This window comes from Melitaea cinxia, chromosome 6, assembly GCF_905220565.1.
Source record: "Melitaea cinxia chromosome 6, ilMelCinx1.1, whole genome shotgun sequence".
NCBI classification, from domain to species: domain Eukaryota; kingdom Metazoa; phylum Arthropoda; class Insecta; order Lepidoptera; family Nymphalidae; genus Melitaea; species Melitaea cinxia.
In genome coordinates this window covers 12,937,117-12,965,034 of record NC_059399.1, presented here as the reverse complement: position 1 = coordinate 12,965,034, position 27,918 = coordinate 12,937,117, and the positions used below count along the sequence as shown (strand labels likewise).

Here is a 27,918-nt window from a genome sequence, read left to right as displayed (position 1 = left end):
TTCTTTACGTTATTGAGAATTCAGGTTATTATTAAAAAAAGCACAGAAACATTTATTCGCATGTTTATTATAATCTTAAAGTAAAATATTTTAGTAGTTATCTTGTATTATGCTGGACCGCGGTCATACGGATGTTTGTGTAGATGTCTTCGGTGGGGCTTGGTGGGAGTACTGTCTGCCTTTTGTTTGGATTTATTCGAATTTTGGCTTAAAATACTTTTATCTTCTTCAGTAACATCACTCATGTTGTTGTCAAAGAAACTAGAATCTGGGTCTTCCCAGTCGTCATCTTCTGAACTTTGTTCATTTCTAAAAAATAATTGTAGATATATGTTAATAACTTAATACATCTGTTGGTTTCATTAACATTAAACAATAAAAAGTATATTGAAATTGGATTGTAAGTTAAAATCAGCTTACTTGATTCCTTTAAGTTGTTGAAACAGTCGATCAGCGGCGGCAGTCACCTCGAAATCTGGGGCAGGCTCGTCCGATTCGTCACTCAAACGAGCTTCTAGCTTCTGCAGAGCGGCGTCAGCTCGGTTTGTCAACCCGATAAACTTTTCCGTCAATTGTTGTGATTCTTTTTCGTTAAAAGCTGAGTTTGATGCGTTTCGGAATAAATTTTCGAGACGTTTGCATGAGACATCAGTCTGTAATATAGAAATATTTATAGTTTTAAGATCACATACCATTTTATTAATAATGTTTAATTTTAAACTGGGCAAAATTTATTCTATTGGAACTGTACCTGAACTGGGCGATTGCTCAACATTTTCATAATTTTATTATCGTGATTTCTCATTGTAACTTGAATGCTTTGTAGTTCTTGAAATGTAGATGCAGTTCTGTAAGTACAAAAGTCAATCATGTTTATTAGCTCTTATGATGAAATGTAAATGTAATGTTTGTCAAAATTTCGTTCTAGTTTAATCCCTTTAATAATAATAATAATAATATATTATTTCGGGACTAGCCCATATAGTGTTAGTAACAATTTTTCTTATAATCTAGTGTTAGTACAATTACAAAGTATAAACTAAATACATTTTAATAATAATCTACTTGTTAGGCACATAAAACTTAGAACTAAACTTACAACTAAGTAACACTTATTAATGTACTATAATATTCTCTTCCTATGAGACCCCTGTGCTAAAGGTTATAGTTAGTAGAAGGAGCATGAAGCTGTACCCAGCGACAAAATAATGGGGAGTCCTATCGGTCGGTCAAGACGTTCAGGATGGTGTTTGATGCTCCGCGTACTCGCGCCCACAACGACGCGCACCGCTTTCTAATGATCGCGTGGAAGCAGTCGGTGCGCGCCTCGGCGAACATAGACGACGCGCTACAGAAGCGCAGCAAACCAAACAACATCCTGAACGCGTTGTTGTATTGGACACGGAGTGCACTGTATGCTCGCTGCGTGAAATCGACCCACAGACCGCACGTGTAGAACGATTGACAGTAGGCTTTAAAAAGTGTTATTTTGACTTGTTTACTACAGCGCGCAAATCTGTGAATCAACATGTTACAGCGAACAGATAGCGCCCTACGCTCTCTTTCAATATCCACCGTGTCTGTCAAGCTCTTAGTAACCCAGTGATCCAGATATTTGAATCGGTCAACTCTTTTCAACTGAGAGCCCCTTAGAGTAACACAATTTACTGTCCGTTGTCTCCTCGCGTCCGTCGCCCGAAAAACCAGTTCGCTTTTCAACGCGTTATATCTGAGCCTATGAGCCACTGCATACTCTTCACATATGTGAAGCTACTTAGTCAAGGCGCCGGTCGACGAGCTCAGCAGCACCATATCGTCTGCGTAGCTGATGTTATTGATGCAAGTCCCGCCTACATGGCATCCTATGTAGGTGCTGCTGAGCTCCTCGATCAGCTTATTAATATACAAGTTAAAAAGCTTGGGTGAGGTCAACCCCCCCTGCTTCATCCCACATTCCAACCCGTTCTCATCGGATCGCGAGCCAGCCCATTTGACGCAATTCCTCTGGTTGTCATAGCATAATTTTAATTATTGATATGACATCAAGAGGTAGACTGCTTTCAAACCGTAGTTTTCTCCACATCAAATTGTACGATACTAAATCGAACGCCTTCGACAAGTCCAAAAAGCAAGCAAAGACTGGGGTTTTTCGAGCCGTGTAGTACTGCACAGTCTGCTTGAGACAGAAAATGGCACTCTCTGTGGACAAGCCAGGCTTAAAACCAAACTGTAAATTGTGGATTTTAATATTTTCGGCCAGTCTTCTGTCAAGCAAACCATCCAGCACCTTGGCTATAACCGTAACCAGAGATATAGGCCTGTAATTGGGCAAGTAGGAGGCATCCCCCGTTCTATTCTTTATTATAGGCAGAACAACTGTATACATTAATTCATTTGGTAGGTAGCAATGGCTTATACATAAATTAAAAAAACCTGGCCAGAACTCGAGGCAAGTGCACCCCCGCGTACTTCTGGTGCTCGATACTGAGAGATCGTCGTGACCGGGAGACTTACCTCTGGCCATTCCTTTAATAACCGAGGCGACCTCACCTTCAGAAAACCTAACAGTAAAGTCCCCGTCGCGACACCCAACATCGAACACCTACGATTATAGGGAGGGAAGACTCCACTATGAAGTGTTTACGGAAGGCATTTGCTATGTCAGTCGGATCAAACTTACCATCTACACTCACGGGGAGGCTCGATTTTGGATTAAGCTTATTAGTATTTTTCAAAATTTATTGAAATTTTTATCATCATGAATTTGAGTAATAATATCTCATTTTATTTGTTTTCCATTATTTTGACAATATTTTAACTTAGCTTTAAATAATTTTTTCGAGTCAAGCATCTTATCATAAATAAAACCAGTGTCCGGTTTACCATACAATAACCAAGACTGATACCAAATCCGAGCCTCCCTGTGAGCGCTACTAACGTGCATACTCCAGCCCCACTATGCACTTATGCCTCGTCACTTTTTTTATCGATATAGATTTAAGAAAAAGTGGTTACTTCCTTCCCCAATTTTATGTCCTGAAGGAAATAATTTCCAAAATGATGAAACACGTATTTATTTTAAATTAAAAGCTCAACACACTTTAACATACATTCCTTATAGAACAAGTAAGCTTAAGCTTTCTCTTCTTCTTTTTCTTCTTTAGGGTTAAAGGCTTTCAATAGTGCGAAATGAGCACAGATGATTTCGCCAATGTCACGTAGAATGAAGAAGTGGTATACAAAATATCTATGTTTTTAACCGACTTCAAAAAGGAGGAGGTTACTCAATACATAATATATATATTATGTATGTTCGGGGATAACTTCGTCGTTTATGAACCGATTTTGATAATTCTTTTTTTGTTAAAAAGGAGATATCCCTGGTGTGGTACCATGATAAGGAAACCAGGATCTGATGATGGGATAAAAAGAACTCGAAATGGGGAAACTCGGAAATCCCCATAACTTCTTACTGGGTGTACCGATTTTAATAATTTTTAATTTAATCGAAAATCGATGCGTTACATGTGGTCACATTTAAATTTCATCGGGATCTGATTACAATTTTTGTAATAATCTTTGATAATGCGTATTTACTCGACTAATTTTTCGTCTACCCACGTTGTATTACTTGTCGACATAATTAAAGTCGGCTTATTTCGTTTGCCTACTAACACAGTTATTATTTCATTCTCTTAAGGGTAAAACTTCAAAAAAAAAAAAAAAAAAAAACGCTAAAGCTTCAAATTCCTAAGCAAACCACATTTTTATAGATCTCTAACTTGAAGTTGTTGAACCTACTTTTGTTCAAATTTATATTTATTATTTTAAACTTATTATTTATTTATTTTTATTTTAATTTGTACATTTATTTATTTAAATTTCAAAACTTCAGGTTCCGCGACGATGAATCAGTCAAGTCAGGGCATGGTAATTTATAATTATAGATCTAGTATCTATTATCTACTAGCTGACCCGGCGAACTTCGTATCGCCTAACAAAAACTTTATCGTATGGTATTAAAGTTCAAATTGACTTTTAAGTATTATCACAAATCTTTTGTATGGGAGTATAGAAAAGTGTTGTTTTTAGACTTTTTCAGGAAATTTAAATTTTTTTTTTTTTTTTTTTAGAATTTTTCTCTCCTTAAGAACCATCCTCGTACTTCAAGAAACATTTTAAAAAAAGAATTAGCGAAATCGGTCCAACCGTTCTCGAGTTTTGCGCTTAGCAACACATTTTGCGATTCATTTTTATATATAAGATATATATTCTAGTATCTGTATTACAATTTAGAACTGTTAGCGGTTACGTACTTATTAATGAGAGAGTCGATCAGTTTGTCCAACACCTCAGCTACATGCGTTGGATCATCAAGTTGAACTCTTTGACAAGAATCAACGAAATGTTTTTGCGCATCTAAAACTTCTTGCATCTGAAATAAGTAAATAATAAAGGTAATATGGTAATATCTTTAAATTTAATATGCATACCAAATATAAAATAAATTACAAGAATATATACTACGAATGTTTTAATTGAAGACAGGAATTTGTAAAGCATTATGGCAACTTTGTAATTTTATTGCTGAATACAAAATAGCATAGATTTTTATTGAAGGTATAGAGACACGACGAGTGGTTGCATAATTCATTTAATAAATATTCACACAAATGTTCATTTGCTAACTAGTGCCAACATCACTTTTACAACTTAATATCCGCTCCAGCTTTAGCCTTCAAATTTCTAAGCTTATGAGAAAATATGATTGTCGTTTCTTAAAACTTATTATCTATGCAAAGCCCAAGTGAGCTGAATGCCACGGGAGCTTTGTTGAATTTTAAGTATGACTGTATTGCTGCTTGCAGTTATATGTATTGTAAATATCTGACATCGTGGTCCAAAATATGTGGCAATAAAAAAATTGCTCGCCTAAGCGAAGTACAAGTAAGCGTAGTTTGTTTCTCAAATTTCAGAACTTACTTTTAAATCGATTTTGTTCGTGTTGTCTTGAAGACGCCTCGAAAACGTAGCTTCTAAATCTAATGACGTAAGACGTGACTCGCGCTGTCGCCTCGCGAGTGCCCGCAGTCCGTCAGCGAGCTCCCGGCGCGTCACGTTCACCAGTGACATTCCGTCTCGAACCAAGGACTCTATCAGAAGGCCACGACGCCACGTGTCCGCATAAGCACCACTCACCTAAACGTAACAGATGAATTTCAATTAGCTTAAAGCTCGCACATTTAGTGAGACAAGAGTAAAAATCACGCAACGCATATTTACCTTTTCTAATAAATGAGTGTGGGAGTTAATTTGGTTCGTTAAGTTTTGTGCTACTTCGGTTATTTTCACCTGACTCTTTTCTAATTTTTCGCTGCTTTCTTTGATTGAAGTCTGAAATATATGTAGATTTTGATTAATTTTTATCGTCGTCGACAGATTTTTTGAAAACATACTCTTATATATGTTATTGCAATGATGCAAACCTGTATGCCGGTTTGAAGCATATGAAGTCTATGTTCTAGTCGTTCTGCAGCCAGCTGAGCCCTTTCAAGTTTCAAAGACAGTGTTGTTTCCAACCGATCTAAAAATCATAATAACAATTAACAACTTCTGGTATTGGACTCTACGTGCATTCGCCTAGTAATTGATTAAGCGATGGCCCTATTTGTTCAATTGCAAATGATAAATGTAAGCAACATTGCGAAAGTTGACATAACGTACGTATTCTAAAATAGGATATGACACAATAAGGATGTTGTGACTCATCACCGCATACAATACCGTAGTTTTGAGAAGAAAAAAATGAAAACGTCAAAAGTCCCAATGTTTTTGTTGCTTAATGAAAAATATAATTACGATTGTTAAAATGTCTAATTTTCAATAATTTTTAATTGCTAAAACTAGCGTGGCTTTCCGTTTTTAAAGGAATGTGCAAAAACACAAGTAAATGTAAAAATACAGAGTTTTGAACTTTAGTCTCAATCGTCTGTATACCACTATTTACAGCGTAAGCGTTTTAATGCACATGAAAAAAAATCTGTATTATTATTCAAATATAGTTTTATAAATATAAATGTCCAAGTTTTCGAAAAACTCGGTTTTATGGATATTTTTTAAAAATCTGGATTATTTTGGGTTATTATTTATATTGTATTATGCTGTGTGGTTACAGCATCAAAGAATATAGCAACCCCCTCTCTTCTCGTGGGTGTCGTAAGAGGCGACTAAAGGATAACACAGTTCCTCTACTACCTTAGAACTTAAAAAGCCGACCGATGGCGAGATAACCATCCAACTGCTGGCTTTGAAATACACAGGCCGAAGACGGGCAGCAGTGTCTTCGGTGCGACAAAGCCAGCCCTGCGGTCACCAACCCGCCTGCTCAGCGTGGTGACTATGGGCAAAACATGAGTTCACGCCATTTTTGGCGTGAACTTGTGGAGGCCTATGTACAGTAGTGGACTGCGAAAGGCTGCTGTGATTGTATTAGTTTGTTATATTATAAATGTTTAGATTACATTGCGTATTAAATATTATAACTAATTATCAACGACTAATCAAAAATAAAAAATTATTCTCACATTCTGGGGAAACAAATTAATCACATATATTTGACAGAGAATATGCTTTACCAGCCCCTCCAGCCCAACTTTGATTCCACTGGGCGATCTCGGATTATGTATATGTATTAAAAACTTAACACTAAGTGTAGAAATAATAAAAAAATCGTCATGTTTTGATATGTTGTTCTTCAACTATTTATCGATCACACCTTGGCTTTTAATTTTTAACCATTTGTTTATCATTTGTCATAATATTAATTATCGTCATATTAGTTATTCTATAATATAAAAATGAGTCGCAGAATGTGTCGCTAAGCGCAAAACTCGAGAACGGTTGGACCGATTTCGCTAATTCTTTTTTTTTAAATATTCCTTGAAGTACGAGGATGGTTCTTACGGAGAGAAAAATTCTAAAAAAAAAAAAATTTAAACTTCCTGAAAAAGTCTAAAAACAACACTTTTCTATACTCCCATACAAAAGATTTGTGATAATACTTAAAAGTCAATTTGAACTTTAATACCATACGATAAAGTTTGTGTTAGGCGATACGAAGTTCGCCGGGTCATCTAGTTATTCATAATTATTAATGGTAAATTTAATTGTTTACCTAGTTTATCCTGTATTACGTCCAAACGCCGTGCTTGCTTCATTTGCACTGTGGCTATTGTGTCTAACATATGTAGACGCTCGTCTATACTTGCTAATATTAGTGACAAATCCTAGAACCAAATAATATAAATAATAATACACATTTCAAGTAGTCATTTTATAAAAAAAAAGGTAAAAAAAAAGAAATTTAACACTAACGAAAGCATAACAATATTCTTGATACTATCATTGTAGTGTTCCTTTCATCGTGGTTTTTGTGTCTACTTGGAAATATTTTTTACAATTGAAACTTTAGCTTATTTTACCTTATAAACCAATAGTTTTTACAAATAGAATTTACCTTAGAATTGTACGTATTTAGTGCGTTGTTGTGGAGTCCCTGCGTCTCAGCCGGCGAGGCGCGTGCCAGCCAAAGGCACGCAAGCACCGCCGCGACCACACTTAACATCGCCCGGCCTGTAACCACGTACATATTTCATACACTGGCTTCTAGCCGTCCGCGGCTTCGTCGCGTAATTAAAATATATATCATGAGGCTATGTCACGTAGTGATATTTTCCTAGTGAAACAATTTTTAAAATTGGTCCAGTAGGTTTTGAATTTATCCATTGCAAATAAACAAAAGATAAAATATTTCCTATAATATACATTTATTTATGTATCTCAGATATACCATCGGAATATACGTAACTATTTAGGCTTAAATAAAGATGTAGGCGTTAATAACGGTTTTGTTCTAATCGTTACTTCCAATATACCTCTACATTGTAAGGTTTTCTACACTTTTGTGGCTAAATATTCTTTATATAATTAATTATACATTACTAGTTGCCGGACAGACTTCCATCTGTCAATAGTTAATAGTAAAAAATAAATCAATGTAAAAAATTTAATATATATTTTTTTTTTTTTGTATTAAAGCTTTCCGTGGGCCTTAAGGAACACACAAAAAATAAATTAGCCGAATTGGTCGAGCCATTTTCGAGTTATGCGCTTACCAACATTCATTTTTATTTTATAGATTATGTCCATGTACTCGTATTGTAAGCTTGAGCGTTATGGAACGAAAGTAACTGAATGCTGTTAAGGATTATCTTGAATATCTAATAATTATTAAATGAACAAGGTAAATGTACTAAATTTGAATTTGTTACAATAAGGAAATTTACTTTACAGGCCGACACAAACCAATTTATTGTTCTTTTCTGTTTCGTATCATTATTGATACTTGTTTATACCGACACTTTTCTTCCTGTTTGAATATTAATATTTTAATAATAAACAGAATTCCACATCACGATGAACGAGATTTCAGAAAATTTTGTTTATATATTCTACAACACCATACTACGCTATGAAGCATGCTATAATAAATTTATTAAAGCATTTTATGTAGTACTATCACCACTGGGTTTTATGGCTCGAATATAGTTTACTTACGCGAAGATGAAGACGATTGCAAAAGCGACTTGAGATCAATCACTTACAAATATTTAAAGCAGATATAGATTAATAGCTCTTTTCTCAAGATCAATAGACGGATCCGGAAGAAAAGCTCATTTAATCGTGACTAGACGCACGACGCGTACCATTATTCGTAGCGCGTGTTGACAAGCATTGTTTATTCCACCGATCACCAGCAGGTGTGCTCTCTCGTCATGCTTATGTGCATCTATTTATTTGCATTCCGGTGCAGTTCGTGGACCCCGAGGTGGATTATCATTGTCGAACTGCGCCCACACACGACCGAGGTCAACCTTTCGTCAGCCCTGTCTGCTGCTTTGAGCTTCATTGCATAATCTTATGGCGTTTCACTATTACAACGTCAGTCATGGTTCCTGATTAAAATCTCTAGTAAACGTTAAACTGGGACGTGATTTGTAAGTCAATATTATATGTAACGTCAATTTTAATAATAATTATAAGAAAACAGCCTTTGCATCGGGTAATTTTGCAAGATAATATTAATAAACAATTTGTTCTTTGCTTAGGTTTAGTATTCTTGGTATTAGGTATTTCGCGAAATAATTGATGATTAGGGTATGTTGGCAGCATAGTCCAGTTCAATTAAGAACCTGTAATTTTGTTGTAGTTAACGACGCGGACGTCTAAACGAGTATCACTGTTAATTGATGTCGATCATACGCAGCAGCCAACAGATTTAGTGGCGGGTCGAAAGAACTCAAAGAACGACAACTAAACCGAGCGATGCGTAAATATAGAATTTATACCAATGTTTAATTAGAATAAATGTTTCGTCGTGTTTATACTTAGATTTAGAAGCCCGCATATCCAAAAGTAGGTAAGGAAAAGCAATATGTTTTAATTTTCTCCACAAGTATCTCAAACAAATTCTGTGAATGTTATAAAAATAATGTTTCATTATAACATGAAAACAGGGTTTAGTAAATTGAAATAAAAAAATGTTACGTACGAAGAGTACATTTTGATATAGAAAGGGAAAAAGATTGAAGGTATTTTAAGTACGATGACCTCCACGTCCTTAAAACTTGCAATACAAGTATAAGATAAAAGCTATATATAAAAAGGGCTTACTTTTCGGCAAAAATTAAAACCAATTCATTATATAGTAAAAGATGTGTCACGATGAGACAATAAACACGTATTTTAATTAGAACCGGCTTTCAAGAGTAAGTAAATATAATTCTGAGACATATGATGTATAGATGAGCTTCGATATGTGGAACAGCAATTTACAGCAGCCGCTTGTCAAAGTTCAGTAGAACTGGAGACGAGCCAATGCGTCTAAACTGCACTTCCAGGTGATAGAACTTCCCTATCATGCTTTCTATAAATAAGTCGACCAATTTGCGTTTCATGTTTTGAACAGTTTTTTTTTAAAGTTACCAAAATCGTTCTTCATATCACGTGTTATATATCTATACATCTATAAAAATAAATAAAATTAGAGTGCCTGTTTGTAATATTACAATAACCGTTTTTTACTAAATGAATATGGACGGTACATATACCAAATTGACATTTTTTTACAATTCTTGTCTGTCTGGCTGTTTGTTCCGGCTAATCTCTGAAATGGCCGGACCGATTTTGACGGGACTTTCACAGGCAGATAGCTAATGTAGTAAGGAGTAACATAGGCTACTTTTATTTGAGAAATTTATCTTATAACTCTGCGAACTGAACAATAACTTCTTTGTTAAATTCCAAGCGGATGAAGTCGCGGGCATAGCTAGTTTTTTAATATTTTATTGTAAAAATTGTTCTTTTATAACGAATTTGTGTAGCGGACTTAGTAATTGGAAATTTTAAAAATATTTAAAAAAAATATAGAAAAAAATATATACGGTCGAATTGAGTAAACTCCTACTTTTTTTGAAATCGGTTAAAAAATACAAAATTTACCCCAACAATAACTAATTAAATAATTATTTTTTATTTAAAAGCCTGGGCTTACATTTTTACGGTTTGCAATGAATAGACATTAAACAAGTATGGTGCTATAGTATAAATATCAATCTCGTATTGAATTATTTGATTAGCCTCTGTCGTAATAAAGGCAAATCCTAATAATGTATCGATCATTATGCATTTTCACCTAAATAAAATGGAAATGTAGTTTATCTGCAGGCCTTTAATTTTATCTGGTGTTATCAGTCGCTTCAACTTCAGATGTTGACGTTTATGTTTATTGTTCCGCTCCTGCGAGTCAGAGCCATGTTAAAAGATCTACAGTTCTACGTATTACATATTTTTAAGTAAAAACTCTTAACACAAAAACTTTTTTTCCGGAAAGTATCTTTAAAATTATTTAGCCTGTTGGTAACTGATCGAATTATCCACTGATGGGCAGTGGGCTTTTTCCAACCTTTTCATTCATAAGTAAAGTATAAGTAAATAGTAGTAATATTGCCAGACACTAGGCGAATTTGTAATGTCATAATCATCATGCAATATTAGAAAAGTGCAATATTGAGTTTTCAATATCAATTGTGTTGGAAAAAAATTCTGATTACAAAGTTAGAATTCTAAAAGAATCTGATTCTTTTAGAAATACTTTTGTTTGTTTTACCAGAAGTCGTTGGCCTTTCCGTCCTTCCCTTGTCCTATTGTATGAGAGAGCTTCCTGGTGAGATCACGTTTATTTCTAAGCCGCGCTATATTCTTTGTTGAATTTCTCATTACTTTACCTATACAAATATTTCTGTCCCAACAAATTTCATTCGTTTTTTAAGGATAAAAAACTTTATAATTTAATTTTATGTGCCAAGTCACGCAGCTTCCGTTTTTAAATGAAACTTAAAACGGAAGGTAACACAGTTAGGTTTTTTCTTAAATAACACCATGACATGCAGTTAAAGATTTCGAGGGTCTACGTTATAATGTAATGGTATCCTATATATAAAAAGAGTAAAATGCGAGTTAGACTCACAAAGGTTTTCTTGTCACAGTAGAAGATCGAGCTAAGAACCCGAAAAAAAAACAAATTACTTGTGTAGCCCTCCTTTCATGTAAATACCTTTGTTTTATTTTGGTTGCTTTGTGTATAGCGGCGGATTAAAATTTTCAACCCTAAAAGAAATATACTTCTAGATAAAAGACGGGTAAAAGGTATTAAGGTGAGTATTAGTATTAGTGTCCCGTAAACACCCGTTGGACTTATTATCCTAAAAACAGATTTGTAATCATTTTCTTTAATAATCCTATGTAAAGTTAAACATACGAGTATTTACCACAAGACAGCAATAATCGTTAAAATCCTTTGAAATTTATAATCTTGCTCGAAAGTTCCGCCCGCTGAGTGCTTCCATTTTATGGAGATTGTAGTAACTTATAAAGGTAAGTCGCAGATTATGTCAGATGGGTAGAAAATTGCTTTATATTCATATTGTTAGAAATTATTAATGTAATATCATAAGAACTTTTTACAGTATTTATTTTATTTATTTGTACTAATACATATACATTTGCCAAACTTTTTGACGACTTTTGCTTCAAAGCATGGAGTGAACTTGGAAAACAATATCAAATGTCTTTTAAATTACAAGTAATAAGAAATTACGATATGAAAATAGGTTACGGAAAGATAAAAAGTAGTTGAGGATGTTAGTATATTTTAGGTAAAAACTATTAAAATACCTTTAAAATACTGCAATGAGTAAATTAGAGATAACCATATAGTAACATAACCATATAGTATGGCGCAGGCAATAGTTAGTACACCTCGTGGAATGTCGCTGGGTAGCTGATTATAAATTTGTTTTATGCTGCCAACACGTGACTTGTTATATTCAATGGTATAATGGAGGATTTTTTATTTAAAAAAATCTACTTTATGTCTCATGTATAATTTCTTTTATGATAGTAAAAGGAGAATTTTAGGTACGTGTACGTTATCGGGTTTTTAGGTGCGTAAAAATTGATAAAAATTACACATGCGTAATCCGTTCTTTCACATAAACGGCTAAATTTCAAAATTTCGTGCTAAACATGTGTGCGTACTTTGTTTGATCATGCTATAGTGCCACATACATGCCTGTTATAAACGTCTTTGAGATATGTATATAGGAGATAGGTAAGAATTCTCCTAGATCGCGTTATCTGCTTGCCTTAGGTCGTGTCGCTGTTCGCCCTCCTTTTGATTTTCTACTAAATAGGTGAATCACCTTTCGCGCAAGTATTTGCGATTTTTTTTTTATCAGTCAGTGACTCGAAAGGCGGAGGGCCAAATTTGATATATTTACGTTAGATATATTCCAAGTGAGATGCAGAATATTAAACAAATAAATTAGTTAATGTATTCACTCGTGGACATTACTAATTACCAGTTGTAGAAGTTACTGTGTCAACTGTTTGAGGTGTGCGAATGTGGGTTACATGAACACCACAGACTGCGCGGCGGCGGGAGCCGGTTGCCAATTGACCAGAAGTACTAAAGATAATCTCTGTAGGAATATTTGGTTACATCAGATTGTTATGGTTTTTGTGGTGTAATACAAAACGAACATATACAATAAATCACTTTTTAAGAATCTTTTAAAGGTTTACGAATCTCTAAACATTGGTTAGCTGTCCATCATACTAAGTTTAATGATAACGCTCTCGCATTCGTCGAATGGTTCGTATTAAATCGTTTCAATTTTTGTAACGTTTTAGACAAGCTTTTACAGTTCTTGTTAAGCTGACATTATTACCTCAGGTCTCAGGACATCTTCACAAAAACCTTCTAATGGATAAAAGACAAAAGAATGCTTTTAAAGTGATGTTAATAGATGAAATAAAATGTATACATAAAATAGTCGTTTGCAGTTCACGCATGTTTCTTGATCTACTGTGTGAAATACGACTTATAAGTAGTTTACACCTATTTTAAAGTATAAACGAGTATAAAGAAATATTTATTCATTCCGATAATCTGAAATTTTGTATGAATATTAATTTATTTTTTCGTAACTTTTGCGTCGGTACATATTCATATCTGTTGCTTTACATTCATTTAATAAAATAATTTTGTAACAGATATTTATGGATTAATTTTCCTCTCTTTTAATGAATGTATTAAAACTAAACTTCTGTTTTTGGGACGTTATATTCTAAAAGACCTTTTTCGTAAAAAAGGCAGTTGTCGAGCAAGGTTACAAATTTAATCACATGACGCAGGAAATAGTTCTGTTTAGATAAATATAATATTCTAGAATTATTTCGTACGGTTTTACAATTAGTGTTCAAAATCATCTTATCGATGGAAGACTAAATATTAATTTATTATTTATCTATATTTATGAAAAGGATACTCTTTTTCCCTTGATAACGCTATAACTTTAAAATGACCGTCTCTTTTATTTTTATTTTTTAAGTTTTTTAAAACTTCCTATGGAAGGTTCTTATGAAATGAAAAAATTGAGGAAAAAAGTTCGTAAGACATGACGTCAGTCAGGTAGTTTAATGTTTGTAAAAATAAAGAAAAATCAGTTGAATATTTAAAAATTGTATATTAATTATATGTATAATGAGAATGTCATAAATCATAAGCAACCCGCTCCTCTCAAGGTTGCAATTTTATGTTGGATAGCAGCGCTGAGTTCCGGTCAATCGTTCGCTGTGAGAGACTGTTGTTTGTGTACAAATATTACAATTTTAAAAGCGTTGATATATTCTTAAAAGGCAGTTGCTTGTAGTAGCCCGATAATACAATTTGACAATATTATATGTAAGTTCTTTAAACATAACAATAGCAGTATTGCGGTTAAAGAACTTCCATAAAGAATTACAGCAATTCATTTACACGAGAAAGGTAGAAATTAAAATTTTAGCACACGGCGGTACAAAATAATATCACAATTTTTTAATATTTAAAGGAACATTGATTTAAATAGTTTATCAAAATTATATGTTTTCCTCAAACTAAATATTTTCATTATTAAAAGGTTAAGGACAAATATAATCATAATAAAATTAAGAGGTAAACATAATTCAATTAACATATTTTACTGCAATATAACGAATTGTTTGGTAAAATTGCTTCGCTAATAAAATAATGTTTTGACTTATACTTTAAGATGCAAATGGTCACAGTGAATCAATATGAGAACATGGAAGTAACCAGAGAATCGCCTCTGGTCTTGATATAGTTTCTGTACTTTTGAAGTACATTTGATACAAAAAAATAAAATGTTCTTAATACAAAAATGTATTAAAACATTGTATGAAAAAAATGTATGAAAATTACACCAATACCCGTTGTATCAACAACACACATACAACACAATCTACAATCTGATAATTGTCTAGACTCTAGACTTCTAGAGCAAGGCAATAACAGTACCTTTATAAAGAAATATAAAATTCTGTGAATCGATTGAAGCCAACAAATAACCACTTTTGTGCTATAATATATTAGGATAAATAAAGTTAAATGATAATACAATAAAATTTGTGGCTTCTACAATAAGATAAACCTGAAATAGTCTATTATTAGAGAGACGGTTGAAATATGTTGAACGTGGTGCGTGACCGCTATCACTTAACTAAATCTTTCTTAATATGATAGCGAATGCATGTTTTTTTCAAGTTATTACATTTAATATTAAACCTGTAATATCCTATTCGATTAAATACTACAAAAGAAAGTGGTCTCACCCAAACTTTTAATGGAACCCGAATACGCACAAATTACGTGAGTCGGCTCTAGGCGCTCACAGATTATTACTCACTTAATATATTCCAGTAAAGATATTTTCTCTTAACTTTTATTTGAGAATAATTTGATGGATTTGTATTCTATAATGGTGAAAACAGTAATTTGATATTGTGTCTAGTCGTGATGAATAGGGTTTCTTCCGTTCGTCTTTACGTTTAGCTTAGTAGAAACAACCAGAGTTTTTTCGTCAATACGCTTAGAAATTATATATATTAACAATAAATATAATATATTATCGTTACATATATCGGTAGAGTCGCTGTCTGTACATTTAAGATATACGAGAAAAAACATTAGTGGGACCTTTATCAATGTAAATAGCACCCAAAACAATGATTGTCAGAATTTTGTCTGTTTGTCTGTGCGTTTGTGCACGCTAATCCCAGAAAAGGCTTATCCGATTTAGATGAGGGTACTAATATATTGTTGCAAGCTCAGCTTAACATTTAGTGTTGGTTTCATGTCAATCGGTTCATAAGTAAAAAAGTTATGCCAATTTAAAGAATCACGTTGAACACGTAAAGTCACACTATTCCACGCGGACGAATCTTTACTAAACTATTTAAAAAAATATTTTAGTGTAATAGTTTTGTGTTCTCGTTCGACAGGTATTTTAATAAATCTGAATAACTTAAAAAGTAAACTACGTATTGATTTAATAAGATATTCTAACAATTATATTGTGAACATAAATAACTGGAATTATGATCTAACGGGTAACACTTTTACATTTAACGTTTTTATGAATTAATATTTTTAGCTAAAAACACATTAAGTAATATATTGTTTGTTTATTGATACTGTTTTATAGGAGACATTTTATAGGGATTAAGCAATCCTTAAATAATATTTAATTTGTTAAATGATCGTCAGTTATAATAGTACTAGACTTATTTATTTTCCTCTTGTAATAAAGTATTATATAACACAAGATATGGGTTTTTATGAGAACAATACAAAACAAAATAATTAATTTCTAATTTTTATCTTTTTGCGTATCTGTAGGTTACGCCAAAAATGTCGTTCAAAATTTAATAAGGTTTTTACAGTTGTAATGTAAAAAGTTAAAAAATAGACTAAAAGTGGAGTTATTACTCTAAAAATAATTGCAGTGTAAAAGTAATAGTGTAATTGATAAACCGCGGGTATTGGCTAGTATTTAACTAAAGAGGGATATTTAAGAGCCATTTCACAAAAATCGGTAACAATCCGCGAAATTGTAATATTTTGACGTCGTTAATCTCAGTGTTGAATGCAATAATGTAATTTATATTCTTGAAATATAATAGAGCAACCTTTGTTGTAGTCCATAGTCAGATCAGAATTTTGATTTATATTATGTGTATAAAATTATTAACCTTTTCATCAGCCTCCTCCCTGTGTAAACGGTCGCAATGTATACTTTGAAGTCCTACTTTTCAATAACCTCTACGTTGAAACCATTTTAAAAAAATATCATAATATGTGGAATATAATTTTGTTGTCCACTATCATAGATTTTTATTCCATTTGTATCTCTATTAAACGATAAAAAAAATTTAAAGTTACGAATATTTTCCAAATAAGTACAATTTTAAAAGCGATATTTCTCTTAGAAAACTAAGAAATTTTAACGAACTATCTTCATCAAAGTAAACTTACATCATTAAGGAATACAAAAAAAATAATTAAAAGATGTAATTATTTTTAATACATTTTATATTAAATAATAAAAAGATAGTATATATTGCCACGCATCAAGCCCGGTAAATCAGTCGAGCGCTAGCGCTCTTAGAGGTAAGGTCCACGCCAAATTCTGCGCAGCCGTCTCTTTCGCTCACACGCGCCAAGCGCCTGTTGTTATAGCGGATAAAACGCATTTGATACTTTCATAATAAAATATAAATAAAATAAACATATTACGAAAATGACTGTAAAATAATATAATGATAATTTCTGTAAACAAATGTATAATTTAATTTTCTTTTCTCACACTATCAATACAAATAGGCATTTCAATCTGTTTGTCTTGTTATTTGTTAATTAATATGTTTGTCGGTGTCGATGTCATTAAATGCTTTTTTATTCATATCGTAAATATTAGATTTATTCGTAAACTGAAAAAACTAAATCAATTAAAAAAAAATTGTTTCATAAAATTGATTTTTTAAATTTTATTTTAAATTTATTGACTGTTGTTATATAACATACTTGAAATTTTTAACAAATTAATTATGTAAAAAACATTTTATACCATAGTTATAATTTTTATTATACATCAGAAAATGATCACGATGGTCTTTTGGTTGTCACACTATACGTACTAGCACAAAGATCGCGCGGCTCGTACGACTCGCGCGATGCGACCTTTACCTAAACTTGCAGAGCGTAAAATTGTGAAATGGCTCTTAATGACAAAATTAATATTGTACCTAAATAATATATTTATTGTTATAATTTTTTTTTATGTGATAGCTTACTGATAGCGTCACCGTACAGCAGTATAGTAAATACCTCTGATGTCATTGTTTATACAATTATAAAAGAAAAAGTAATTTCAAACGCCTGATTCATAGATGGCATATCGTCCACGTCAACTCACGTGAGGTTCAACGTCTCCGTAAAGTTTCACTTGACTATAATATTTCTTTTAAACAATATTCCATATAGATAATACTAAAACGAACAAAGTGGCCGAAAATTTAAGTGGTCAGTGTCGCACCCTTATAAGAAGCTTTGCTGTTTGGAATGCAACGTGTGTATTGGTCTCATTTCGAGTAACATTCTTTTTAGAATTATAAATAAACATACCTATATGTACAAGGAGAATGATAAAAATTAATTACATATAACTATTCTGAGGAAGCGTAAACGTGGTTCCGAATAATATTTCATATATTTGTAACTTTCCTTACAAAGTTATTCGCATTCATTCTGTATAACATCCCACTGTTAAGCATAGGCCTCTTTCTCCATGTAGGAGAAAGATTAGAGCTTAATAAACCGTGCTGCTCCACTGCGGGTTGGCGAAACTATGAGTAACGATCGCTATCAGATTTTTATGATAACAACCGGGAACGACGGCTCAACGTGCTCTCAGAGGCATGGTGGGTAGCCCCACAAGGACGGACATTCAAACCGGAAAGAAATATTTGTACAAATACAAATATCCATCCCGAGCGGGAATCGAACCCGCAAACCGTCAATGTTTTAGGCAACTACTCGCACCACTACACCAGAGCGGTTGTTTCTTACAAAGTTAATCATAAATTAATTTTGAAGAAAGGTGGTTCGTTCCCCCTATAATCTCTTGTTTAATGACGTGTTTATCGAGATTATTTGATTAAGCTCCACACGAGCGGTCGCAAGAGATATTATGGATTAGCACATTTGATGTGCAAATTATTAGTTATGTGACTTTTGAAATATTTAACGTACATAAATTTTATAGATAGTCGTTAAAATTCCGACCTCGAGGTCATTCCACCAATGTGCATAAGTTTGAACAACGTTAACATTTGTCATACAAAAAGAAAACTGAAGTTCTTGGAATCCATTGTTTAAATGTTGCATAGTGGTTATTGAACAAGCGCCTCCTTTAGTTTTTATGTATTTCTTAATGACTTTAATTTGTTTGGAATATTTTCCTCTTGTATATTTAAGATTGTTTACTGATAAGTCTGGCGTAATATTTGTAGAATTTACGATATGTAAGTAGGTATATTTGTGACCAAGTGATTAATATGACGTTATAAAAAATGTATGAAAAATGTCAAAATGTGGAGGTGGAATAATAAAAATACAAGTTTTTTTTTAGTTTTCATGTAATTAGATAATTAGTTCTCTCTCGATTGGTCTCCTCCGAGGCAGATGAGTATTTAAAACAACAAACTAATATAATTAACTAATTATTTTCCTGCATTCTGATTGATTGTCATGACAATAACGAATACAAAAATAACTATCCAATTTGGCGCAAGCAGGCTTTCGGTAGTTTTTTTTTGTACATTATTTATGTTTATTATGGTAATTAATATTTATTTAAAAAGATAACTATAATAATCTTATATATAAAATACTCGTGTCACAATGTTAGATACCATACTCCTCCGAAACGGCTGGACCAATTTTTAGGAAATTTTGAGTGCATATCGGGTAGGTCTGAGAATCGGCCAACATCTATTTTTCATACCCCTAAGATATAAGGGGGGATTAAGGGGGTTTAGAACATATATGGGAAAACGTTTGCTGGGTCAGCTATGATAATATAAAATGACACCTCGATGTGTTTAACTTAATAATACTAAAAGATTCTCTATTAACAATTCAAGTAAAAATAAGGTGTTAGGTTCTGTAATTCCCAAAATGTTCAAGGCAGTAACTCGTCAGACAAGATACTGTTAGACACTCATTGATATTTTTTGTCAGTGTTCATTGATTTAAAATTTTAACGCAATTTTTTAAATGTGCCTATATGTATATCGGCATCTACGTATAATGTTACAGATTTCATAGAAAAGTATATTAGATTTATATAATCATAACGCATATATATACTGAGCTATCCGCTATGATTATATAATAATAATAAATAAACATATAATAAATATTAACATATTGCATCAAATAATATAACAAATTGTATCAAATACCAAAAGGTGCGCTCAGAAAATACACGGTAAAACGAAAGAGTTATTGGAAGGAAGGCGAATTTTAATAGACAAAAGCGTTATCATACAACACGATTAAAAATATTTACAAAGAAATTCACCAATGTTCAGAAAAGGATATCAATACGTACCGTGAAAGAATAGTTATGGACACCATCAAGAAATATAAAGGCCCAAAAATATTTAAATTTATAAGGTGCACAACAAATTACGAAACTTTGGGATAAAGATAAGAACGTGATTGTAGAACAGAACCAGCTACTAAATTTAATTTAAAATTACTATTAAAAACGTTACCGCTCGAGTAATGCCAAACCAAGTAGTTGTTAATAGTACCATAACAAACGTCGGTTTAGAAGATGTGATATAATAATAATGAGAAATATGTATAATTAAGATTAAAACAGCCTTAAATAAAATATATAAATGAAGGTCACCAGAACAAGATAACATCAGTGCGGGAATATTAAAAGAAGGTGGAATACGGTCTGTTTTCTTAAAGATATCTTTGAAAAAAAAATGTTTGGATGAAAGCCGCGTGCCTAAAAAATGGAAATGTGCTATAGTTGTTCTTTTATATAAAAAGGGAAATAGGGTGATTTTAACAACTACAGGCTACAGGCTCATACGACTGAAAAATAAGCTTGATTTTTATCAACTTACGGAGCAGGCTGGATTCAGATGCGATTCGATTCAACTTAGATTTCTTCTTTTTATCCATATCTTAAATTCTTATCTTACTTAACCTTGGTTATTGTGTCACTAATGAACATTTTATGGACTAATTAGGAATACAAGTAGCGCATATAAGTAGCATTTTATAGGAAATATTTGTTGTTTGTTGCATCATATTTAATTTAAGGTTTAGTTGACAGAGTAACAAGTTATTTTACATATATTGATGATAATTGCACGCACAACCTTGATTTTTAGATTGATGATGGCAATTTTTAAACTTGTTTGTTTTTAATAGGATCTTTGAGTGTATATATACAATCATAAAGTTTTCATGTCTAATTGAATCAAGTGCGACATTTTATGTTGCTCATTTCCGTGATTATATCACTGAAATGTTTGTTGTCTAAGAAAATAGTCCCTACGCTGATTTTCTTCTTTTGAATTCGAACATTACGAAATGTATGTGCTAATACTTTCACTCGTCTCGCAACAGATATATGAACAGACGAAAGAGGTTAAGAAAACATTATTATTTCTTCATGGAAATATTGGATAGAACTTGTATATTTTGGATACTATATAAAAGTTTGTTTACATACTAGTATTCTATTTGTTTACATTTTTTATTCTTCTCGATTTCGTTTCGTTCTGAGTCGTTTTTTGTGATTGGTACCTAATTCTCACATTCACTTTTTAATATTATTTCATTTGATGTAAAAACAAATATATTAAGTTAGGTTACGAAATTATTCTTTTTCATAGCAATTTTTAAAGTTTTGAGGAAATAGTTTTTTTAAAGAAGTATTATCAGTGCAGTCTCGGGAAACGTGTCGGGAGAGTTGTTTGCGATAAGCAAATACAACGCACTCGTGGCACGCGGGAGCTACCACTTGTTGCCTGTTTGCACACGTTGACATGCATACCTCCCAATTTAATAACACCCCTTCAAATGAGTGTTCTTATGGACCGCCAACGAAACATTATCTAACCAAATATCATTCATATATATATATATATATATATATATATATATATATATATATATATATATATATATATACAGGGTGACCCGTTTACAGAATCTTAATAAAAAGTTTGAGGAATTAATAAAACAACAAAATAATTAACATATTGTTTATTTTTTACAAAAGGTTTTCGAAATGGCGTCCGCCTTGCGCTAAACATAATCTGCATCTGCGTAAAAAATTTCTTTGCAGCCTATTAAATGGCTGCCGGTTTTGTTTAATGGCTGTTATAGCCACTTGAATTTTTCTTCTTACATCTCGCTCTGATATGCTCTCCCGTGCGTACACAATCTCCTTAAAGTATCCCCAAATAAAAAAATCAACGGGGTTCAAGTCGGGTGAACGGGCTGGCCAGTGGATGGTGCCACCGCGACCGATCCACCTCTGCGAATACGTAGAATTTAAATGGTTTCTTTTTTTTTTAATTATGATATGGGCTTACTCTCTGACTCTAAAAACTTTTTATTAAGATTTAAACTAAAAACTAAATAACAACAAAAAACTCAATAAATTGACATTACAATAAAGTTAAGTTATCTTGGCTGGCAGGTTAACATTTTATTTCATTCATTTTATAGCCATGTGAATACTGATTTGTAACTATTTTTATCCCAATGAATGATTATCTAATTAATAATTGGCCGTTTCAAATGATTAAAATTATGGTAAATTTCGTAATTTCTCGATTTTCGTGTGTTAATGTACATGATGTTGTTTTTGAAGATGTTACAATCGAAGGACAACTATAATTTTTTGTGTAAAGAATAACCCTATGTTAAGGTACTTTTTAGCAGTACCAGCAAAACCTTGGCGGTACATTTTTTTTTCACAGGATTTTTTCGAAAGTCAATGTTTTGCCGAAAAGTTAAAAAAAACTACAGAAAAAGTGAAATAAAAAAATGCAGTCTAATTATTTACACTACATGAGCCTATAGCGCGATAGGTAGGTTATTACGCTATACCTATACCAAATTTCATTCAATTCGGTCCAGTAGTTTTCATAACAGAGTGGTTTTGTGTCAAACATATTGAAACTTCGGATTATTTTTTAAAAAAATCATAATTTCTAAACCATAAGTTTTCGCCTAACTAAAGTTTGTTTTAAATGATCACTCATGATGCTCTCAAGCTGAAAAAAATTTTTGGACCACTGTAAACGGGCCACCCTGTATATATATATATATATATATATATATATATATATATATATATATATATATTAGGTGCTCGTTGCTTAGGAGTGATTAAAAAATATTTTATTATATTATATTTATTAATTTCTGATGCCCAATATCGCAATCACATAACAAAGTAAAATACGAGAGGCCGTCGGTCGTAATTGAAATTATTCGCTCCGACTTAAGTACAGTATTTACTATTACGACTCTGCGCTGGGTATGGAATGTAGATCGTGCATGGGAAGTAATGCCTGTGCGGGTGCAGGCATGTGATTGATTATTATGAACATGGCTTGCGGTCACCCAAGACGATTTGCAGTAGCCTTTTTATTTTTCTGGTTGATATACCTAGGGCATACATAAAAATATTTTAATGACTTATAGTTATTTAAAAGTTAACAATAAAGATGGCACATTGATAGCTAGCTAGTCGATTTTATCAAGGTGAGATATCCACATTGTTTCATGTTTACAATGAAACGACAGTAAAATAGCGAAATCGTCTTCTGTTTAAGGGCAGAGCAGGTGACGTGCTAATTTTGTTCAGTTTTTAGCGTTCAATAACGAAGCTTGTTTATTCAGCACATGTGTTGTTAATTTTACGCTTAACAATAACTTTAAAAAGCTTAGTGTAAGAGGTTATTAATTTTTCGAGTAAGGTTAGTTTTAAATTAAGATATTGAATTTGGAAGGCGATTCTATGATGGTAGTCATCCAAGTTGACCAAGGTCTGATAAAAACCTTTCGAGAGGGACCGGAAGTCTTTTTAAAGGCCACAATCACAATCACTTGCATTTAACATGTTATAATATTAGTAACAATGGAAAATATACTTTAGATTTTTTGTACATGTATTTATAAAAAAAAAAAATGTGCATTGTGTTTTATTTTAAGGTGATTTTAGCTGCTATTTAGTATATTTTGACAAATTAACTTAGTATAATATAATACAATAGCTAACAGGAGTGTTACAAAATATAATAATCAATCAATTATTTTTAAGCTTGTTTCCATGACCTGTATGAAATGAACGAAGTTAAGTTAACGAGTGTTTACCACTTAAAATGACCTTCATTCAATTTTGTAGTAGTTTAAATATGCCGTTTCAGTTTTTTGAAGAAAACAATTTTTTTTTCTGATATACATTTTAGGTTATATAAAAATACTGGTGTTTTCTTTTGAAATAAACAGTAGGGTCGTGAATTTTCAAGACATAATGTAACGTAACGTTTGACGATCTGCGCTGTGAAATTCTGACTATCGTTTAGTTTTGTGGCTGCTGTCTCGAGCATATCTCATAGTAGAATGAGTCGAACGTGACGTGTTCTAGCAATAACCTTCTTCAATAAACAGGCTTTCTAAAGCAAAAAGAAATTTTGAAGTAGGTCCAGTACCTACATCCTGAGATTAGCACGCTCAAATAAACAAATACTTTCGCTTTCTTATATTACTATAGATATCTATATGCGAGTAGACCGTCCTAGGTACCTTATAAAGTGTATGGTAAATATTTCAGATGGCAAATAAATTTTTTTCAAATTGTTTCAGCAAAAGAAGTATATTTTTCTATTTGTAAAATACAAATGTTTTAAAAATATTTTTTTTTTTATTATAACTAAGCTAATCTTAGTAAAATTTGATTTTTATGTCCTTATCTCTAATCTAAATTTATTATTATTTCAAAGAGAGATTTGTGCCAAAAAATCTCTTCTTAAAAAGAGTATTTGAGTTTCATAAGAGTTTTTGAGTAGCGTTATAGTGAACAATTCTCGTAATATAAACTTTTACGCCATTATAATTGAAAGATAACGTTTATTTTTATTTAATTTTAGATACGACTTTAAAGTTAGCACCGACGCAATTATAATATTTTTTATTCAATCAGTACCGGTGGGGTACGGCTACCTATATTAGTTTTTTATGGCATGCAGTTCAGGTGTATTTTTAGAAAGACGTAACTCGAATAGCAATTTTAAGGTTAAAGTACGGAGCCCTATAATGTGCAATTAGGCGTCCTTTATTGGAATCCACAATTACCACCCTACCTGTAAATTTGCTCAGGCAATTAGTGAATAAGTCATTATGCAAACGAATATTGCTACATGGAAGAAATTTCAGACTCCAATTGTTAATTTTCTTGTATATATACAGTACCAAATTTTCGTTTGAAGCTAATTAAAAAAAATCACTATTTTTTTTAAACGTTCGACTTCGTCAAATGTACACGGTGCATTAATAAAACGAATATTCTACGTTAATTGATAGGGTATTTGATTTAAATTATAAGTTTGAACATTATTAAGGTTTCGTTGTCAAAGACTATACTTCTATAATAATAAACAATAGAATTAATAATAAACGCTTCACACTCAACGGGAACGGAAAAGAGTTTATATGCGTATGTGTGTGTGTGTGTGTGTCAAATTCGTGGTAGTGTGTGTAATGTTTTTTAATATGGATTTAATGTATTTTTATGCATAATTTTAAAAAAATATTAGCATTCTGCACTCCTTTTCTATAAACACTATAAGTGTCCGAAATTTCATTCTCTTCCGTCAGCGCAATTTTCATATAAGGGTAAAAGTTTTTGCTTCACGTATAAATAATTTATAATATATAGATTACATTATAGATATAATGTAGATATATAAAAGATACCAACAAAATTAACAACAAGGTTATTTATATTCATATTCATATGTAAATAATTATCTGACATAAATTATAATACCATGATGTTTAATTTACATATTACATTTATACTAGCAGAAAATAAGAATTGGCTTATATTGTATACACATTATATTAAAAATAGTCTCTTATAGTTTTACTTTAAAACAGGTATATCACAACAGGTATTATCGAAATTTATTCACGTATAGTTCGTCGGTATAATTACACAGCATAAATTGCACTTGGAAATATTTATTTAAATAAAACGTTTATGTTGTAAATACACATTGAACTAAATTAATATTATTAACGTATGTAAATCGCGTATTACTTGTGGTCACAATTAGGAACTCATTGTTTGTGCAATCAAATAATTTAAAACTTCTAATCAATATTTGTACTTATTTTAAAATGCAATTTTTTATATCAATATGTTTATAATGATAGACGATCGCTTCATTCAGACAGAAAAATCTTCAAAATTATCTATTTGCTAATTTTTAGTATTTTATGCTAACTTGCGGCATTTCGATAAGGTGATAAAATAATGTTACTAACCTAGGGTTAATCCTGAGATGCGTAGACGCAGTAGCTCTCAAGTGGTTGCAGTCACTATCACGAAACACTCACTAATCATTTCACTGGGACGCTACTGCATATTAGTTTGCGATGTAAGCGTGCGCGTGGTGAGGTTGCGTAGTAGTGCGGGGCCGACAGGTGCGACTGCCGCAGCATCCGAAACCGTTCTGACGAGTGGCGCTGCGAATATCGCGCTCGAGCCACGCCCCGTGCGTACGCGCATCTCCCCGCCCGCCCCAGCGCTGAAGCCTTCTTTCATTGTTAATTTAGCATTTCTCCTCATTTACTTGTGAGTTTTATTAAATCGTAACTTCGATACTATTGACTGTATTATATATGTATATATTGCGTCAGAACATACATTAATACTATCGTTTTGTAATTATTAAAATTAAAATAATATTTTTCATTCCATTGTAAAAATGAATTAACCTCTTCCTGTTTTTTTATATATATAATTTAAAACAAGTAGCGATAACTAGTCGTGAAAATAGATAATTTACGAGGTAAAATACCGACATTTATTGCCAGCATTAAAAACATGTTCAAATTAAGCTATCATAGAACATAATCTATGTGATGACCATAAAGCGAAGTGCGGTGCGCTGAATCTCGGATATGAAATGCGTGAGAAAGTTTGTCGTTCGCGGCCCATAAATCGTCTATCGGATTTGACTAAATGAGTCCCTTGATTGGATGCTAATTGAGAAAAGAAGAAATCTTTGTGTCAAAAATCTTTACGGTGAAATGACGTTACTCGCAGCGTAGGCACTCGAGGAATCATGCTGACACTCATCTCGTGTATGTTATGTCGTATTTAATAGCCGTTCAAATTATCATCGCTCTTTTCAATCAATATTGGCTTTGATGCTATTTTTAGTTTTATAAATTGGCTTTCTATTACGGATAGAATGTGAATGTGAGTACACTACCTAGTGTAATATAACGTTTGCCATCGAGAGGCATAGATATTTCCTCGGCCAGGTGTTGTGGTCGTTCGATGCAACGAGAGATAATTTGCAACAACGCTTTGGCTGTAGCGGCCTGTTTGAGGACCAGTAACGATACATAGCGATTAAAATGTTTTTAAGCTAATTTTTATGTCCTTTCTTTTTTTTTTTTATTTGTATGTAAAAATTACTTTCAATGTTGTTAAAATTAAATAATCATCTAATTATATGCTAATGAAAACTGCATATCTTTTAAGTGGAATTTTGTAGTTCATTTACTTTGATAAAGTGTAAATTTGTCTAAGATAACGCTCTATTTCAGTTATTTAAATGTTTGTTCAGAAGTAATGAAATAAATAATTACATACCTTTCCGATTATCTTAAGAACAAAACTATCTACCGACACAGCAGATTACGTAATTTTACTTTGCATTTAGATATGATTACAATATATATAGTTCGTTTATAATAAAATTTCTAAACTATTAAATTTTAAAATGAATGTTTAAAAGACAGTTTGAGCTATCGCAACCAAATGGTTTCGGACCGTTGAAAATTGCGTGAAATAGGTACATTTATGTGTCAGTTAGTTCAGCCTATTGCAGTCCACTGCTGGACATAGTTCGTGCCAGACATTCCGGTGTTCCGCAATCCTCCTCCAGCCTACACCGGCGGCGTAGATCGTCGGTTCAACGGGCCGGAGGACGTTCCACACTGCGTTTGCCAAGACGCGGTCTTCACTCCAGGACCCGTCTGCTCCAACGGCCATCTGTCCTGCGACACAGATGACCAGCCCACTGCCACTTTAACTTGCTAATTCAGTGGGCTAT

The 27,918-nt window shown here is 32.5% G+C and overlaps 2 protein-coding genes across 2 annotated transcripts in view; one reads left to right on the top strand and one right to left on the bottom strand.

The window, feature by feature from the left end:
* The window catches only part of LOC123654745 (Golgi-associated PDZ and coiled-coil motif-containing protein-like), a 57,268-nt gene that overhangs the window by 3,094 nt on the left and 26,256 nt on the right, over nucleotides 1–27,918 (top strand). The gene's annotated exons all lie outside the window — the stretch shown is intronic.
* Nucleotides 48–26,307, bottom strand: LOC123654389. Its single transcript, XM_045590300.1, has 10 exons — nucleotides 26,117–26,307; nucleotides 7,517–7,632; nucleotides 7,175–7,286; nucleotides 5,487–5,584; nucleotides 5,284–5,394; nucleotides 4,984–5,199; nucleotides 4,317–4,435; nucleotides 752–848; nucleotides 421–653; nucleotides 48–309 (listed from the first exon to the last, which is right to left on the bottom strand). The coding sequence occupies exons 2-10, from the start codon at nucleotides 7,622–7,624 to the stop codon at nucleotides 108–110; spliced, it is 1,296 nt and encodes a 431-aa protein (XP_045446256.1). The 5' UTR covers nucleotides 7,625–7,632; nucleotides 26,117–26,307; the 3' UTR covers nucleotides 48–107.